Raw genomic sequence first — 20,441 nt, 5'->3', positions numbered from 1 at the left:
GGAGGTTACTTGCTGCTTTGGAATATAAGAGCAAGATAAGTTTCAAAGGAGCTTCCATGTGACAGAAGCAGGTGAATATTTTTGGCACTGCGCTTTTTGAACATTTTAGAACACTTCTGCTGAAAAGTGGTGGCTGGATTTTCTTTGTGAGCTATTTGTAAGTTGTCACTTTATTGATATTTACTAAATATGTATATGGATGGTTATTTTCTGGAAAAAATATGTGGTGTGGTATTTTATGCCAAGGTTGGTTACTTAAGCTGGGTTTTTTCTCAGGGCAACGAGTAGATATTTCATTCAGTTTTAGATATTTTTTTTTGACCAGTAGCCATGCAAAACTAGACTGTGAAGTTTTCTGGTTTTCAGTGTGTGTAATTTCTGAACTGGGAAATAAATACTGGCATCATGTTAGTATTAATTCTGTTTAAAATATTTTTGAAGTATTTAATGGGTAGTATAAATGAAAGTGATGAAAATTGTGACACTAGAATTTATCACTTTGCTTTATAGAGTTAGAATAATGTTAGTGGAAAGGAGAAGTCAACACCCTCTGAGAACCCTTCAAGCTTTCCTGCCTTTTAAAGGTGTATGTGCGATTGATTTATAAGTTTTAAAGTGTGATGTGTAGTACAAGAGCTCTCCTGAGGAACTCCTGTCATTTCTTAGCTAGCATTGCTCATTTACTTCCGAGTTGCCTAGTGCAGCGCCATTGACTTCTTTTACATTTTGCTTCCCCTCCTACTCTGTCAGTGCAGCAGCCCAGTGAATTTAATTAGAGAAAATAGCATATCTAATGCCTATAGTGTCCTGACTAGTTGTAGTTGGGCCTTTGGTCTTTTGCACTATAGCAGGCTCCAGCTGTGGAGAGATCTCACTGTGTTTTGATCCCGTTCTTTCTCATTGTGTTGAACACATACAGAATCAAAATTAGATGCTGTAGTAAGAACTGAAGCATTGAGTGAATTATTTTTCATTCACAGTGAGTCCCTGATTTTTATTTTTCCCCCAGATATGGAAAGAAAGCGTGTGGTACTTTAGAATTGAAAAAAATCTGATGTTCAGATGCTCATGAATAAGAATGCAAGTGCTTTCATCTTAGACTATTTTTTAAATTTACCTTTTGACCCTTTATATCAAAACAGCAAAAAATGTTGGTCTTCCTATCTGTGATTTCTTGAGTATGCCTTTTTTGTAACTGCATAAATTTAATAGTATCATCTCGTATATATTTGTGAGTTGTTTATGTACTTACGGTTATGATATGTCTTGCCTCAATTCCTTACTGACTTGCATTAACACTTATCATTATGTAGTTTTGAAGGCTGCTTCTGTTTGATTCTCATAGCCTCTTCTTTTATAGCCGTCTTCATTATCTCTTACAACCAGTAAGCTTTTTATAAATTAAATAGTTAATTATAGGTATTGATTATGGACATTGGAACTTTCTTCATGAACAAGGAGTGATAAGTTTTAAAATACAAGCTTATGTTTTCATAATGGCACCATCTTTCATAAGACAGTGTGAATCTAAAGTATTTGTTTGCAATAAGTTTCAGGAAGCATTACAGAGGGAGACAACAAACCTGCTAAAAGTTCTCCCGGAGAGTAAGATCTTGTCAAAACAGAGCTAGTGTGAAAATTTGGGGGCAAAAAGCAGCCAGGCAGCCCATATATTCAATGAGTGTCCCCTCCTTTCTTGAGTTTTTTTTTCTTGTCATGTATTACTCCTATCTCTGGGATGTTAGATGGCTGCATAGCTCAATTAATGCTCTATGGCAGGAGGAGGAAAAAAAATGTCTCTCTCTTGTCAGAAGTGAAGTTATTTACTTTCAAAAGCTGACAGAATAGCACTGCAGGGGCTTCATTTATTTCCGTTCAGAATGTCATTATTGTGTAATGCAGAGGGACTTCTGCATGCATTGCAGGCTTATTCTTGTAATCTTTAGTCTGCTGGATGGCACACTGGAATGTTTCCCTATTCTGACTTCAGCTCGTTCACTTTTGCAAAACTGCATTCCAAGTGTCTTAAATATTTACTGTTTAGATGGCGATAAATTTGTTTGTTGGTGGTGCTTGACACATTTGGAATCGTGCTCTGGCCCAGCTGAAAGACCAATTGTATCCTTAGTTACCTTTATAATATGTGTCACTTCTGATGGGTAGCATGTGGTTTGAGACTGCTTTTTCAACATTAGTCTTTCTGTTATACTCTTTAGTTTTTCTAAGTCTAGCCCCAAAAGGAATATTTTAGTGCAGAATGTTTTATCCAGACTACTTGCTATTTCATTTCAAAGTTTGAGAAAACATCCAACTTTTTTGTTGTTGTATTGCATGTACTTCAGAGGCGAGATAATTAGTTTTGATGTTCTCTATCCAAGTTCAGTGTGTTTCGTTGCAAGAATACAGGAGTGTTCAGAAATTGCAATTCCAAGGGTTTTGGTTTATTTTTCCTTTCCCATTGCTACCATCTTTTCCAGCTCCACTTAGAATACCACACTTAGCACATGCACATGAAACTGCCTGTTGCTCTGTGGAAAGGTTGGTACACCTAAAGTAAAAACACTGATACAGCTAACTTCAGGAGCCCCTCATGCCCACACATTGCTCTTCTTTCTGCCTGCTTTAAAAAAAAAAAAAAAAAACCAACACAAAAATAAGTACTCCAATAGAAAATTACTTAATTTGGAGAGATGTCACCTTCTCAGTGATAGTGGATTTTTCTAATTCTTATTTTGTTAAGAATAACCCCACTTTCAGTAAGTTTTTTGGTTTCTTTTCCAGTTTAAATTGGTAGACTAAAAATTTTTAAAATTCAAATGGTATTCATTAGTAGTAGATTTTATTTGAACACAACCTGTCTTTAAATGAAAGGACAAGATTCCACTTCTAAATGGGCTTGCTTGCTTCTTTCCTTCCTTTCTCTTCCTTTATTTGCAGACATAAAATCCAATAAATTTCTATTGCAGTTGCTGGGCTTTGGGGGAGAGGAAGGAAAGGAAAAGTACAAAGCTATTGGGAAGCGTCAGACGCGGAGAATGATGAAGTACATTTCATAGCAGCCAATTCCAACCCCAAAATCCCTGTTGTGCAGGAAGGCTTTCCAGCTCACACAGGAAATTCAGCCATCGCACAGCATAGTATTAATGATTTATACACACCGCACCACTGCTTTTGTTCACTAGCAGAGCTAGGTTGTGTTAATAAAGGAATTTCAGGGAAAAGGGTCCCAGCATGCTGAGTTGTTTTGCTCAATGTGGTGGACGCTGCCTTCATAAATCAAAGGAATTTAGTGCTTTACAACCTTTCAGAGCTGCTGAGGGTGGTTTTTTTTTTTTTTTTCTCTTTTTTAATCTGATTCACCTAGGAATATTTTTATTTCTTTTCTATAAAGAATGAATGAACTACTGGATGATATTTCTCTCTGCTGTTTTAGGGATGATTGGTTTGCTTCACAGTGGCATTATACTTCCATTTGTTTTCCATTTGGTATTTATGCTTTATGGTGTTGTCTATGGAAAGAGGCTAGTATGGTTTTATTAACATAAAGAGATGCAGATCACATTATATTCTGTCTTGTTTCTTAGAAATAACTAAATAAAATGTAAAGGCAAAGTAAGTTTGCAGTAAATAAAGCAATTTTGTATTTATCTAAAATAATCAAAAGAATTAACACTTACTAAAGCATTTATAATTTTAAAATGAAGATACTTTTTATTAGCAAAAATATGCTTCCATGTTCTTTTGCAATAAGTGTGTTAATTTTCAAAGTGTTCTCTTCCCCCCCCCCCAATCTGGGAACTTTGTTTCCCAATAGCAACTCTAGAATTGGGTACTTCATTTTGTATTAATTCACATAATGATTCTTTTCGAATAGTGGATAAATGTTGGTATTACTGAAGAAAACGTGTCTACATTTGACTATAAAAATGAAGATGAAGGATTTTTTTTAAAAAACCTCTCAAATTCTGATGTGAAATAGAGTATTAAACAATGTTATGGGACACTCTCCTAGAAAATAAACACTTGGTTTGATACTTGTGGAATCTGATCTTTACTTTCCATTACTGTTTTGCAAAGGGGGTGTGTGTGTAGAAAATAGTTACAGGAAACATGTCTTGCAGTTAGAGGGAATCTGGCTTTCCAGGGGAGTCTTAAGACTTTGTATTACACAGCAGGCACAGGTTTTTTTAGTCCGTTTGGATCATTCAGTCTCATTGATTCATGTAGCTTTTGCTTACAGAAATTGTGGGTGCCCTGTCCTGGCTGTGTTACATCAGAAAATACAGTTCCCTCATAGCTTTGTGAAAGTCAACAGCGTGGGATCAGTATGGCAGAAGTTAAAGCTACTTAATACTGAGAGGGATTTTTTTGTTTGTAGTTTGTTCTGTAGTCTGAAGGCAGGTAAATGCCGCCTTCTCCATTTTCATCACTGGTTTAAATATCACAGATTCATATAAGACAGGTGCCCAGTAAATGAAGTTTATGTTTATAGAGTACCATTTTTGTATTTGTTTGTCCTCTATTATTTGGGTGCATGAGTGTTTCATTGTATTTAATTATGTCTGTGAGGCACAAGACAACAGTCAACATCTGCTCTATTGTTTCCTTGGTTTACAGATAGCTTTGATGGGTTATTAAACAATCTATTTTTCAAACAGAAAGCAGGGAAACAAGCTGCACCCATATTATGTAATTTTGTAAAGGTACATTATGTAATTAGTTGTCTAGTATTTGCAGAGTGATCTTCTATTTTCGTTGAATAAATGTTACTACATCAAAAAAATGTTATGAGATTGGGCATTTCCTATTTAGTAGTGAATTTCTAGTTTACAATACATGGGTTAAGTTAGTTTCACCACTACTAAAATGATTTCACCATACATTTTATATTTAAACAATGCTTTTGAGTTGAGAATGCTAGTACGAACATTAGAAGTGTGTATTAACTTTCATTTATTACTAAAACAGCTACTGATGAACTCTTACTGATTACAGAAAAAGTATTAGTTAACTTGAATTATTTTTGATTAAAAATTTATACTGTTGCCAGAGCATCTCTTGGGGAAGGTAATGCTCAAACTGCTCTTACTCAGGGCAGAACAGCCCTGGGTACCCGCTCCTGCCACGAGGAGTTGTACTGCATGGAGACGGCACTGTAGAATTTGACTCTTCTGCAAATGGATTCTCTGTTGGAAGAGTGCTTGTTTCAGAATCTGTCAACTGTTTTAAGTTTCTTTCTGTAACACTGATGTCCACTATACTGTCTCTGGATGGACGAAGGTAAATGACTGAAAAATTCCAGCTACACAGCATATGGTTGGTTTTGCCTCAAAAATAAAATGTAGGTGAAAATTTTCCAGACCATAGCGATGAACAAATACTAAAATTAGGCCTCCTGCTTATTTTATCATTGCATAAAGTCACCTATTAAAAATGTTTTAAGAACATGAGTTTGTAGTGTTTTCATGGCTATTGAGCTGTCAATATATACTGTTCTAGACCTACAGTTATCTATAGCTGTTTCTTACATTGTGCACATTTGAGGCCTTTGAAATGCTGTTAATGTAATGTGGTGGGTTTATGTACACAGGTTTTCCATTGAAATGAAGCTGTTCAATATCACTTTAACATGAACTAAACTACCCCTTGTATGCACATAAAGAACTGAATTCAAAGGAAAAAAATATAATAAGCATAGTTACTCAGGAAAGTATGCATTATTAACTTGTGTAGGACTTGCATTCCAGGTCCTTGTTTAAATGTCATTTTGCAAAATGGCATTCATTTTTTAGCATAGAATGAAAATACATCACTTTTTTGTTCCAAGGGCTTGTTATAGAAATACTTGGTAATCTCCCTCTCACCTATCCATGTGCATCAGCAGCAAAAGATGTAAACGTAAAACAGGGATTTCAACTCTGTTCCTTCAAGTGTCAGTAAATGCTCTTCAATTGATTTGGAGGATTACGCTTGCAGTTTTGACTCTCCACAAACATGTGACAAATGGAAACTCAAACAGGAACTCCTAAATACAGTTCTCTAAAAAATGAAGGGGTACCAGAGTAATGCTGTTTGTAGGAACTTTGTTTTCAAGGTGTTTCCAGAAAGCCACTGCGGGGTGGGGGTGAGGGAACTGTGGTTTTGTTTGGTTCTTTTTTTCTATAATGTTTTTTGCGAAATGGTTTGGTAGGCTGTCTCTCTTTTAAACTGCTCACTATAAACAAATGTGTTTGTATGCAACCAAACCAACCATGCACGTGTCTTCAAATGCATGAGTGGGAATGAAGCATTCACAGGCGTTTTTCTGGTATCCAACGCAGAGATGGATTTTAATGGGAGAGAAAATCAGGATCAGAAGTTCTGCTGGGATCGATCAACACAATTATTGGCCTCCACTAAGGATATTATCCTTGGCTTTGCTGTAAAATTAATGCATTGTGCAGTTCACGTGCATTTTCTCTCATCATCATATTCTTGCTTGAGAGTAGTTTTAAGTGCTTATTTACACTAAAATTATACAAGTAATGTGTGCCCACTTCCAGCAGAAAATGAACTTTGAAACTGCTTTATGGAAACTCTAAGTGAAAGTGTTATTTTCATGAATTTATGAAGGAAGCTGAGTTATAGCAGGCAGCATCTGATCTGTGGTAGTGGTGGACACTGGTTATTTGCATAGCTTCATGAGGAATTAGGGCTATGGAGCACAAAACTGTTCAGTTAAACTGCTCTTAAAGAGCAAATCAGGGCTGAAGAGTAGAGGATACGAATTCGGGAAATGTAGCTCATCTACTAGTATGATAAATGGCCAAATAGATCAGTAGACAACAACAGAGGTTGTTAACTTCTGTTGCTTATGCAGTAGTACTAGATTACACGTGTCTAAGGAAGCAGGCTGTGAAGGAGACCTATCATTTAGAAAAAAATTGAGGGAGTTATAAAAACCTTTGAAAATAATTTCTGTAAGAATTCACTAGTCCCCATTGACATTAATTATCCTGAAATCTGACAGTTCTGTAGAAGAAGCTGTGTAGCACTTTTCTGTCGCTGCAATACCAGAGAGATAATAGAGTTCCAATAATAGCATTTATAATCCACATGTTCAAAAGCTGTGTTTGTGGGATCAACAGGATATGAGCGTTTGGTGCAGTTCATGTTTATTGAGCAACACCAGCCAAAACTTGTAGGGGAATATTGCATTTCTTATTTTCATTTGTTCCCGGTGTTTAGTTACATGCGTTCTAGTGTTTTGCTTTTTTACTAAAGAGTATCATGGGTTACATTTATTCTGGCTAGGGACAGATCACTATTCAAAATTCTTGAGAAAAGGTAAGATGCTCTCAGTCAAAGAGTTTGGGTTAAATTTTTTGTGTCTGATCCCTCCTATGTTGCAGTGCAGGACAATTGGGCACATCTCGGATCTTAGAAGGGGACTGCTTACTCTTTGTGTTACTTCTTGCAGCAATAAAATCTTACTGATATCCAACTAATAACCTTAATATCAGCTAAAGTCAGCTAAAGTGCTGATTTCACTAAAAAGAAAGTAATTCTCTTCTGCTGGCCGCCTTCTCTACACAAATTTACACCAGTCCTTTGCTGGTGCGCTCAAGAGCACTGACGAAGGTTGATTAATGAAGGTGAGATTAAAAAGGCCATTCTTTCTGTATTCCCTTCTAATATCAAAGGAATTAACCAAAAGTAAGAAAGTTGCTAAGTGGATGACAGGAAAGGCTCCTACCATCTGGCATTGATACAACAGTGTTACAGTTTTCTGTTCTTTGGTGCTTATTCTATCAGTAGCACCATCTCCATAGGTTTATATTGTCCTGAGGATGTTGCTGTGAGAGATAGCAGTAGAAATCCAGTATTCCCATGAATTCAGTGTCCACTGTCGTAGCTGAAAAAACCACCTCTTTAGCAGAATGGTTATTTAGGACTGGAATGTATAGTGAACAAGTAGAATATTGTCTAAGGGGTCTTGGGAGAGGGGAGGAAAGAAGATATATGATGTGATTCTTTAAGGTGAGATCTATTTACTGAATTACCAGGAAGTTTTATTGAAGCTTAATCCAGGGAACTTTATTCTTTCACAGTAGTTTTCCTGTGTATTAGCTGTTTGCGTGAAGGTGCCTGCAGAGAGTAGCAAAGCAATTCAACTCACATTGACCTGCCCTCAGTCCCAGACCCTCAGACTATGGGCAGAAGAGATCCGAGCCGTCTCAGGAAAAGGCAGGTGCTCCTGTGCTGTGTAATCTGTTGGTGGGATCGGCCATGCGCAGCAGCTACCTGTAAGATACCAGACTGAGGTTAGGAGTGGCAGCTGAAATGCTGAACATGGGATTAAGTGTGTGTCCAAACAGGTACATTAGGAAATACCTATGAGACTGAATTGACTTCAGACATAAAGTAGCAATAAAGTTGAAAAGCCTTTCTTAACTGTGCGGTATTCAGATTTGGAGGCAAACTTCATATCAGCTGTGCCTTCTAATGCTTTCAGCCAAATCCTGCCTGCCTCAGATGCTCCTAGCTTGTAGTTCTTGGCTAAACTTCAGTACTTCAAAACTATTGCTGATGTCTTGAATAGGCTGAATTATAGCTTGCATTACATCTAATGCCTGCAAGTCTTGATATTTCATCTCTGGAGAATATGAAACTTGTCAGTTCTGAACAGAAACTCACTCTGATCCCTTTAAAGACCTGTAGGGTCTTTATTATTGGGGGATTTGAATAGGTTATTTCTCTAAGGCACCCTGCTCACTTAAGATATCTACCCTATGCTGGTTTCTGCAATCAAACCATTGCATTTGGCATAGTAGGGTGCTTGAATGATGTATTTATACGGGCAGGAGGCATGATTTCATACCATCTCATGATTCACCATGCAGTCCTATTAATATGAACTTTACTCAGGGGAATGAGTAGTTGTTAGTTGTCAGCAAATCCCGTGTGTATTAAGGGGGTGAGGTTGTATTGAAAGACCCTCACAGTGATGTTCTGCTGTTCCCAAAGGAAGCAAATGAAAACTGTAATTTGATGAATAATGAATGTGCTAATTGAGGTCAAGAATAAGTCATAGCTTCCTGTGATACAGTAGTCAGAGTAGCCTGACTACAGCAATAAAGAGAAGTCTGAGCAGATTTGGCAAGAAAAACATGTGGCTATCTATCATCTCCACACAACCAAACCTTGATAGATGACAGTGACAGGCATGTGGCTTCTCTGTTCTAGAATACACCATTATTTTCCTGAGATCCTGTTTTATGCATGTTGGTGTCAACGAGAAGATGGCCGTGAACTCATACTGAGTGAGACTGGTTGTGTGGTCAGGTATTGGGAAAAATCCTGTGTGGAATGGGATGATGATCTCTCATGGCATTGCTTGGGTATATCAACAGGGTTCATTAAAAGTGGATATTGATTAGAAGTCGATCTGTTCCTGATTTGCAAGGAAAAATATATTTTGTTGCTGCTGGTCAGTATTTGCAAATGAGTGTAGCCCAAGGGGAAGATTACAGCTTGCTCCTACCTGTTGGTTAAAATAAGTGCAAAAATACATACTTGGGCATCTTATATCCAGCATACAAAAGAGAAGAATAAATGAATGAGTTGAAGGAAGATAAGTGAAAGTATGATAGTAATACATATTTTGTGAAATACATATAACCTGTCTATTTTAAAATAAAGATATATGTGATACTGCTTATCATTTATGCCGCTGGAAGATGTATGTCTTTTTCAGTAGTTTGGCTATGTAACTGCGTGATGTCAAACATGTATGAGATCTTGAAAGTGTCTGTTACACATTTAATACAAAAATTTCAAAACTGCTTAGCTTCACATAGGTTGCAGGCTTATCTCAACTTTTTAAGAAATGGCAGATAAATTCAAGAGAAGAGTATGAAAGATATCTGAAGTAGCCTGGAGATGGGACTGAGTTTGTTCTTGAAGAAGCCAGCACTGAAAATGTAACGGATTTGGTACACTATCCGTAGGAATTATGTAATGAAAGCCAGTATGGAACTCCGTAAGAAAAGGGAAACAATGTGGTGCTCATTAAGACATACGAAACACAGTGAGGACCTTTGCAACACATCTTCTGTGTTGTGAATAAGTAGTAATGCGTGCATGTCAACATCAAGTTGTGGTAGTTAAAGCAATCGTATTTTCTTCCAGTTCTGCAGCTGACTTTTCTGAGTGATCCAGGGCAATAGGAGTCAAACAGAGAAACTCCCTTCACAAATAGAATTGTGCAGGACCATGGAGCTGTTGATTGAAGGAGCTGCCCTACAAATGGCTTGCATCACCATATGTGCTGCACCACTTTTTGTCACTTTAGAAGATGATTTTCTGTGTGACTTCTTGCATTAGTGTGATGTTATCCTTTTTCCTAGTTCAGTGCTCAGCACATTAAATAAATGAAATTCCCAGATTCATCCTGGCTTAATTTTGACACGAAATGCTGGCACAGAAAGACAAATCTGATTGCCATTCAGATTTTTTCTAATTCATATGAAAACACAGGTAAGTCAAAAGGCACCCAGAGCTATTTGTTTGTTTTTTCAGGGAGTAGCATTTCACAGATTGTTCTCCAGCTTTATGCCATGATATGTATGGATGATGACAGGTCCTTACGTTTCTATGGTAGCCAAAGGGAAGTCCAGCCACAGAGGCATCCGTTAACTCCATTTGTTTAACCTGCTTCCTCTCTCTAACATACATTTATTGCCTATGTAAGTGAATGTGTTTTGCGACTCACTGAAGGGTGAATCACTCTATCTGCTATCAGGAGACAAACACATACTTCTAGCTCTCTAGTCTAAGTGAGGAACTGAGGTTTCTATGGATGTAGAAGAGGGCAAGCCATTTACATAAAAATCTGTACCTTCACACATTCCTGAAAAAACAAATCTTTCAGTTGTTCATAGTAGTAGCTAGGGTAGGAATCAGCCGAAGTGAGCCCGTGATGGTGACTGTATAGTTGCTGAGGTAGGGAAAGGATTTGTTGTGGGGCAACGCAAGGAAGGAAAGGAGAAGTCATCTTTATGGGAGCATTCCAAAAGAAATGCAAAGTCAACATGCTATTCTTTAGCCAGTGAGACACTAGAGCAGTAGGTGACTCAGTGGGCAGTACTGACAACAAAAAAGAAAGTTTGGAGTTTGTCAAACCAAAGAAAAAGGATTGATCATGTACTCAGAGACCAACATTCGTTGAGATACTGCACTTCAAATAATGTAAGACCAATTGGCCTGTAAGGTGAAAGCCTTGATTTTTCTAGGGCTACAAATTTGTTTCCCAAATATGCTTCCTAAGTTTTTATGTGAGATGATTCTGTCTTAAGCTCTCATAGTCAGCAGGACTGAAATTACTTCTCTTTGAAATCTCTGAATTTGCCACCATTGTATGTTTAAAAGAAAAAGGCTAGGAAGTTGAACTTCAGCGGAACTAAAGCGCTGTTGGTTTCTGAATGAAAAAATCAGCCAGGTTCATCTTGAACTGCAGCTCCTAAGATAATCTAATTTTGAAATAGAAACTTCAGGTTGGTAAAAGAATGTGTTAATAGCAAATGTGCTGTATCCCACAAGTGTTCCACGTAGTTGAAAAAGGTGAGCTCTCCCAGTTGTAAGCAGTTTCTCTATCTTTGCCCTATATACTAGTGTAAACTGAGATGCTTAATAAACTTTATGAAGTCTGAGAGCCACCATGCTTGTATGAGATCAGTAGATATCTTTGATTTGTATATGTGATATTTTCTACTTTAAAAATCACTGAAATATCCACATTGTATTTTGGTTCTACTGCTAAGTGTAATAGGAGTTGGCTGGGGAATTGATACTTGGCATGAGCAGCTCCTACATGTATTTCAGGCTTTGTCTTAGAAGAGTGCAATGGAGTCAGCTGAGGACAGGAGTCAAGTCTGGACAGTGCTTCTGGTGCCCTTGAAGAGCCTTTGGTCCCAAATGGTTTTTGCAGAAAGGTGGAAATAGTCTTTGGAAGACAATTGCAGTAGTTATAAAAGTGGCAGCGGTTATAGTTGGGAGGGTGAGGGAAGACATGCAGGACAACTTTTTCTATTTACAAATATTTCCTTTGATGCCTCGATCTACTTACCTCACGCAATACTAATCATTAGCAGCTTGCCTTCTCTGTTGGAGCATGCATGGTACTGATCTGGTAATACTTCTTCAGGGACAATAATCTAAAGTTGCTGTGGATGATGGAAACTACCGGGAGACTTGGAAACCACTTTATCCTCTTGGTTCTGGGTTTTCCTTTGCCAGAAAACACTGAGAAATCTTAAAGAGAAAATTGAGAGCATCTGGAGAATAGGAAAGGTGGTCAGGAAATGGGAGGCTTGAAGAAGAGCTTAAAGGAATCAAATATGACATAGCATAAGCTATGAAGAGGGTGCCAAAGTGGTACCTGAATTATTTATGATCTATGAGATGGGAAAGTTAGGCCAATGTTGGAAGCAGAAATTATTTGAAGTTCATTGGTGTTGTATAGCATTTGGAAGAACCATTGTTTGTAGTATTTTGAACTAGATATAGGCATTAAGAAGAATTAATTATTTGGCAGAAAGATGTTCTAAATAGATTACTTCTGTCAGGATCTGATTAGAGCATACATCATTTATTGGCTGATGACTGCATTGATGATCTGCCTTTTTCCAGGCAGTGTGGCTCCAAGGAAGTTGCTAAAGTCTTTTTTACCTTAGTCTTTTTTACCTTACCTCAGCAAAACTAAACATCTGCCTTTGCCTGTGGGAATATTTCAGTCATTGTCTAATGCACCATTACGGTATTATATGCATGTGGGATCAAAACCTTGGCCCTTCTTGCATCATCTTTATTTTTCTTGTTCTGCCTGAATGTGTAAGCCAGTTTTCAGGCGTACTTCTGGCTTGCTTTCTTTCTGTGTGCATCTGTACTGTACAGCGGTCTCCATTTCCTTCTCATTTCAGATGACTTTTTAGCAAGTCCACAGTGAAATCAATATTAGAGCACTCCTGTCAGTAGCTTTAGTTGTGCTAAAACATAAAATTATGGTATTAAACTGCTGGACCTGAAGTGCTTGCGTATTTTGTGACCTTCTACTGCCACCTTAGCTTGCTTAACCTGTGCTATTCACCTTTAAAACCAGCTTCTTTCTAGGAGGGAAGTTCATAACAGAACTACCCTGTCAGATTTCGGAAGATTGATTGTTCAGTCAATTTCTGTGTAGAATAATTATAGTCTCTTACATTAACCAGTTCAAATAATGCATTGTATTATTAGTGCAAAATTGTCTTTAATTAACAAATTTTAAAAAGGTGTGTATTGTATGAGCTGCTTAGCTGTGATTCACCTGGGAGTTTTCAGTCCAATGTGACTAAAATCTTATATTGCTGTTAATTTTTAAAACTGCAGATTCATTTGCATAAATAATAAATGCCTTTTAGCAAAATTCTGCAGAAATTAAACAAATAAGATTGTATATTTTATTTGTGTGTATATATATTTTATATATAAGACTAGTGTTCGTCTATTTTCTTGTTCTTTTCTCGTCTTTCATTTTTAAAATCAGTTTTCAGTTTCAGAAAATTCTTGAAAGTTTGTGATGAAATAAAGAAATATATGGGTTTGGAAACAGCTGAAAGAAACATGCCTTCCATTAACAAAGTGAAAATGGCTTAGCATGTCACTTTTTTCTAACAGCATGATAATTTTCTATAGTGTAATGGAAGTGAAAGCTGTATAGATGTTTAAGGTAGATGATCTCCCCTTTTCCACCCACACACATACTTAATATTTTTGCAAGGAGTAACAATCCTGGAGTAGGCAGGAAGTAAGTACTTGTCACCATCAGTGACTCCAGACAGGTGATTGATGTGCATGTTACTGACCATTCTGGCTTTGTCCTAGCAAAAACATTTAGGCTCATGCTTAACCTTAATCACACTAGAGGTCCTGCTAAAGTGAAACAGAATTTTTAGCATATTTAATACTCTTCTGGCTTATTCTTTAAGTCCTTAGCACTCTCTGTGGTCAAATTTCATGTATTCAATATATTCTTGCAAAACAGGAGTGATCATTAATGCTAACTAATGGTGAACTGTAAAACAAGACAAATTTCATTTTTGTGTGGCTGGGAGGGAGAACAAATAAACATGTTGGTATAAACTGGTGAAGCTGATGTAGTTGCATTGGCGTAAGTTCAGACTTTGGCACGGGGCGGAGATGCGAGTAAAGCTGTATTGTACTTCTGTGGTTTTGATTCACAGAGGTTTGTGCGAACTTAGGTAGCTGGTGCACACATGGGACATCATCAAAGAGCCCAACCAGAAAGTCAGAGCTTGGATTTGGAGTGCCATACGGCTATACATTTAGAAGCATGTTGTTATAGTGAGGCAAGCAAAGCATCCTTTCATTAAAACAGGTAACTACAGCTTATTTTCAAAGTTTATTCTTATATATTATAATTTACAATGTAGTAAATATAAATGCTTTTTAGACATTTGATATTTTCATTATTCTTGAATGTTTATACTGCTTGCAAAGGACTGGAAGGGTTCTCCTATAAGTTTAGACTACCACTACTCTTGGCATCATTTAATTTTCTTTTATAATCTGTCTGGCTTTGTTACTGTGGATGAGGAAGGCTGTTCTAGACCCTCACTTAGCCAACACCAAAATACTTTTAAAAAATAACTTGAAAAAATATTTTCAACCCAAATGTATTCAAAACTAGTTTTTCCTTGATTTTTAGTGTCAGAATTGTCCTTTAGCTTAAACAGTCTCTTTCTCCTACTGTTTTCTTCCCTGTTGACAGATCGTTTTGCTAGGATTAAAAAAATCAAACTTTCTTAGGCTCCTGTTACAACACAGTTGTTCTGTTCCCCTGAAAAAACACAAAAAGGACTTGCTCTGTGTTTGTTGTAGTTTAATTTGACCTTTTTTTTTTGTAATGTGGATGAAGAGAACTGTATGCTGTTGGAAGTGGCTCTAAGAAATCAAGAAGTTAAGAAATTAATTGAGAAATAAAATTAATTAGGAAATACTGATAATTTGCCTTTTCATATTTACATCACGGTAATAGCTCAAATTCCTTAAACAGATGCAACAAGGTCCTGTTTTTCTTCCTCCTAAGTTTAAAACTGAAGTTTCTGTTATTAGCAGAAACATGACCTTATGTTTCGTATTATCGAATTTCATCCCATTTCTGTTAATGCAGAGAGTAAGGCTGAGCAATTCTTTCTATATAATATTCTTATCCTTCTCAGTCTTGACAGTACCTTCCAACTTTATGTCGTCAGAAATCTCATCAACATCTTGCCTTGTGCCAAAATAATTAATGAAAATGTTAAGCAAAAACTGTCCCAAAACAGATCACAGAAAAGCTTCCCTTGAGCCTGTGTCCCCCTGTACAAATCATCTTGCTCTTTAGGTTTTCTAGCGTCTTACCAAGTACATACATGCTGAAACAAAAAACCGGCTGGGTATTTTACAGAGCAATTTAACAATCCTTATGTATGTCAGTTGTCCCGCTGGAGTCATTTGAGTAAAGCTTGCAGAATCCATTTTATAATCTCCATTCCTACGTGAAATCTTTCTTTTCAAAAACAGCTCACTCTCAGACCAAACAAATAGGTAACAGTTAAAATGAACTTTTTTTTAGAAATGAGGTACTTTTAAATGAGTTGTAATGGCAACTTGCTTTCTCATATATACCTTTTGTTTATATTTTTCTATATGAAAGTTAATAACTGGTTTTGTATTGGAATTTATGAAAATCTTTTGGCAAACCCACAATGTGTCAGGCTACGTGTGCTTAATAATTAAACTGCAGGGCTCTGTTCCTTAATAAGAAAAGAGCAAGAAATATGACTAGTAGCTAAGCATAGTCAGATAACCAATGTGAACAGCATTATCCCCAGCAGAAAAGTGAAGTGATTCTGTAAGAGGAGATGGAATTAGGTAAGCATCCCTTCAGCATGTGACAGTTGCTGTCCTCATTGGCAGTCACTCAAAAGAGCATCGTAGAGGGTCACAATTCAACATCTGAAGTCAGAAATGGCATAAGGCTGATAGTAACAAGGGCCAACCTGCAGCTGCTGAGGTAGATTTCTAAACCATGCAACATGGCCACCTTGATGCATGAGAATCAATTACTGAAAACCTTTCACGATGGTCAAAATGTGACATTAAATAATTGAGTATCGCATCAAATCTTGTCTGCAATTAGTTATCTGGGAAAGTAATTATGCAACAAAATCAAGTGGCTGAAATTAGTGACGTGAAGCACCTGGTTATTCAAAGACTAGAGGAGAGGATTTTTTTGACTTGTAATGTGAAGTTTTAAGCACCTAACTAATTCTTTATTGAATTAAAAAAAATCTTGCTCAATTGTAGTTCTTTTGATTAGTCATATGTGCAATAGTAGGAGATACATTGCATATGAAGCAGGTATTAATGACTAAATTTGTTTTGTCTAAAGTAAAAATGATTAGCTGTGGAAGAGAATGTCTTGCAAGTAGTACAGTAAAAAGCAAATCTGTTTTGTTTAGAGGGTAAAACAGTCTAAAGTTTGCTCTCTTGTCTCTTACACTAAGAGTGTAAGTTTAATTGAAGAACAAATATGAAATACTCTAAAGATGAAATTTGTCCTTTTTAAAAGAAGCTGTGATAATTGTATCAACATAGATGTTGTGAAAGGTTAGAAAAGCCATTAAAATATAACACTAATAGAAGCAGTTAGCTTGAATTAGTTACCTCAAATATTCAAAATAGGCAAGAAAAATATAATTAATCAAACCAGAATATGTGTCCAATGTAACAGACTTTAGTTTAAACTCTCACATGAATATTGTGTAACAGCTTACAAATACAGGGAAACATTTACTCAATCATAATAAACCTGATTATTTTTTTAATGCCTTCTGATAGTAACTGTTGTCATGTATATGCCAGAACTGATAGGAATATTAATTCTAATCGATAGATCTGTAAAGAATTTAATCTGTATGTGTATAGCACTTAAAAATCTGAACTGATAAAGAGTAGTTGGTTAGTCATGTTACTTAAGCTGATCCCAAAATAGCACCTTCCTTTTTCGGTAGAGTTAGGTTTGCAGCTGTTGTCTCTATCTGTTGTCTCTGAAGAAAATTTTAACATTAAGAGTTGCTGACGTCAATTTTTTTCTTTTTTTTACAGCTGATGTGGGCTTTGCCCCTGACAGAAGTTATTTGGTTCTAGCTCTGAGTTTGGAAGAAGTTGGTATATAGATTTTCCCCTAACTTTCAATTGATGTGTTTAGCTTTAGTGGGAGTAATACTATCACTTAAACCATGTTGTCGTCTCAAGGAGTTTTGCTACATCCATATGGAGTGCCAATGATTCTGCCGGCAGCACCATACTTCGCTGGACTTGTTCAGGTAATGCAAGGCCGCTTCCAACAAGCAACTTAACTCTAGTGCACTTAGAGTAATAATTGGAATTTTTATGGTTGAGAAAGCAAACACTTTTAATACAGGCAAAAGCTCTCATGTAGTCAGTGAGAAGACAGTAGGAAATCAAAAAGATGGATCACCCTAATCTGTGTATTGACATCTCTCATGGCTGAATAAATGGTGTAGTTGAGCTATATTTGCTTGTATTGATTTGTCTGCTGTTTAACATTCATGCCTTTGCTTCACGAGGTTGACCACAGGGCAGAGGATTTGCTATCCATTCTAGGTTTCTGAGGGAGTCAGCATTCCCACGGCAGGTCATAAGACAAAGTAACTTACTGTGATGTGTTTAGGTTAAGTGTTTTAGCACAGCAAATATGAATACTGTTAAATATGCATTAATTCATATGTTATGCGTTACACTGAATGAAAAAGGGTTTGTGATTTTGTGTGTATAGAAACAGATAACCTTCACAGAATATTTATGCATATAGTACTAATGCTTTTGAGCCCTGAAGGTGTAAGATATTGCTTCAGGGCAAGAGTTCTGTATTTTAGAAGTTAACTGGCAGTTATTAGATTTAGTTGTTGTTGTGTTGTCTGTTTTTCATTTTATTTTATGTTTATCAAGAAGTGGTACTACTGAATTTTCTGCTGGTAGACAGGATTTTGAATAGAACATGTAGACACTAATCAAGCAGAAAATATTCTGTTATTTACAGTATTGGGAGACATTAAGAAAGAATTTAAGTAACGCTTCCAAGCATTGACAAAATGAAAAAAACCTAGTGTATCCTATAAATGGCAGTAGGTAGATACTATGCATTAACATGGTCAAGAGAAACACACTTCTATTATGGCATTTCTGTGTCATGCTAGTGATCAGTCAAATTAACTGTGGCAGGGAGGCAAGTTTTCCTTATCCTGCTTTACTACAACAGTTAGCTGGCATAGGGGGAAATCACAGCATGAAAGAGGTTTTTTCCCCGAATAGGTCCATTCACTAATCTGTGTTGTATTCGCTTTGGGCTTAATGTCAGAAACGTATGTTTAAGACAGAAATAGAGCAATGCACAGTGGCTGTTATCAGGTATTGAGAAACAGTGTCTTCTGGGACATGCAAGCTGGTGCTATTTTTTTCTTATGCAATGAGACATGGTAGCACACTTAAACAGATCAAGCAGGCCTTCATATCTATTAGAATTTGGTAGTGAAGGTCGGACGCTAGAACTCAGTCAGACCCTGTGCCATCCTGTCCAATAAATAATTACAAGCAAATCGTGCCTTTCAGTCTATGCTGATTGATGTTGAAATTGCTTTTGAAAGTTCTCATAAGTTCCTGTTATAGATTAAGTGCCGGTGTAGGAAAAATAACTGCACCCAACTGAAATGGGTGAATGTAATCAGGTTTAATGGACTCGAGAGCTTGTTGGGAATTAAATAACTATTGATTTGTTGGAAAGTTGCTGTCATTACAAAATGCCACTCTGGACACATTATCCAAGCAGATAGATTAGAAGAAAGGGCCCTTTGAAAATTTGGGATGCCTTATTTCAATCTTTTTTTCTTTTCTTTCTTTCCTTAGAAAGATATAACCAGACTTATGCTACTCCATTAGCATAGGTCTAAAATAGTCAAGCAATAAGAATTGTTCTACAAAAAAATAGGTATGTTTACAGGTACAGTTGAAAAATGTTCTTTGTATGGATGCTTCTCTAGTCTCCTCTTCTTTCTCTCTCTCTCTCTCCCTGATGTCGTACCTGGAAGCTGCATTTTGGAAACAAAACAAATATTGGAGTTATTGTCTTAGTGGGTGAACTAGAACATTAAATGGTTTAAACACTTTCTCACCCCAAGTTTTAATCCCCATTTGCAGTATCTGCAGTCATCTTATGATACTAGAATGCTTATCGTTTGTCTCTTAGAGTAAACCTACATAAAGTATCCACAATAAATAATGCAAGGGATACTTGATAGGCATATTTATATCATCCTCTTCTAAGCCGTAATTACATAACGTTCAGAACTTTAATGGAAATTTGCTTCAAAAATATGCTTTGATAAACTGATTATGCAAATGTTTTTACTGGATTACAGATTGATATCCACAACCCTGAAATATTTTCAAATCTGAGGCTCTTTTAACATTTTAGAGGCTTGTAAGATTGCAATGTATTTATTTGTATGGATTTCTACAGAAAGTAGATGTATTTCTGATTAGGGATTCCCTATGGTTTTCCATTTGGATGGAAACCAAGCTTGCATATGGCAACAGTGTAGAGTATCGTGTACAGATTTGGGGGACTACTTTGGGTTTTTTTCATGTTTTGTGTTGCATGATTGAGCAAGAGAGAGATCAGATCTCTTGTGGAGGACTGTTAGTCTTCAGGGGTTCTGCACCTTCGAGCACTGTATATTATTTTACTTTATGCTGTGTACATGCAGCCTTTTTCAGCCTCTCCTCCTAAATTCATCAGTAAACTCTATTTTACATCTGCTTGCTTTTGTCACACCCTCTTCTTACAGAGTACTGGAATGTGTGAAACTTAAGACAAACAAAAAGGGGCAGATATCATGGATACATCTCTGGAAACACTTTAGATAAATAGCTATGTGTGTTTTCCCAATTACATGTATTATTCTATTAAGAAGATTTGTATTCCTCTTACCGAGATCATATGTTTGAGTGAGATGATGAAAAATGGAACGCATGTATTCTTGGAGAGAGAAAAGGTAGTTGTTTGGAGTTACAGATATATCAAAATGTATCAAATTATGTTTAATATACTTGCAAAGTTAGTAATACTTTCCAATAAGTAAGTATACCTTAAAAAAACCTTATTAGAGTGATGGTATTATTATTGCCTATAATTTCTTAACACATTTTTAAATGAGGAAAAAAAAAAATCTATTCCTCTCCCTTCCTCCTCCTGAGTCAAACTGTAGGAGGAAAAAAGATCACATGAAAGTACAAATGATGCATAAATAGCACTATGCCTCAAGTGGGTGCAGAGATGT

At 36.6% G+C, this 20,441-nt stretch overlaps 1 protein-coding gene across 8 annotated transcripts in view; it reads left to right on the top strand.

Moving 5' to 3' along the window:
* RBFOX1 (RNA binding fox-1 homolog 1) overlaps positions 1–20,441 on the top strand; it is a 1,256,716-nt gene that overhangs the window by 990,978 nt on the left and 245,297 nt on the right. For 4 of the 8 annotated variants that reach the window (XM_074158521.1, XM_074158520.1, XM_074158516.1 and 1 more), the window contains exon 1: positions 17,322–17,408. The exons of the other annotated variants lie outside the window; for them this stretch is intronic. In XM_074158521.1, the coding sequence (XP_074014622.1) occupies positions 17,322–17,408 (87 nt within the window). Of the gene's footprint in view, positions 1–17,321; positions 17,409–20,441 lie in introns of those variants that run through there. 8 annotated transcript variants of the gene reach the window in all.

This window comes from Numenius arquata, chromosome 14, assembly GCF_964106895.1.
Source record: "Numenius arquata chromosome 14, bNumArq3.hap1.1, whole genome shotgun sequence".
In the NCBI taxonomy this organism is placed as follows: Eukaryota; Metazoa; Chordata; class Aves; order Charadriiformes; family Scolopacidae; genus Numenius; species Numenius arquata.
This window is presented reverse-complemented; position numbering and strand designations above follow the sequence as displayed.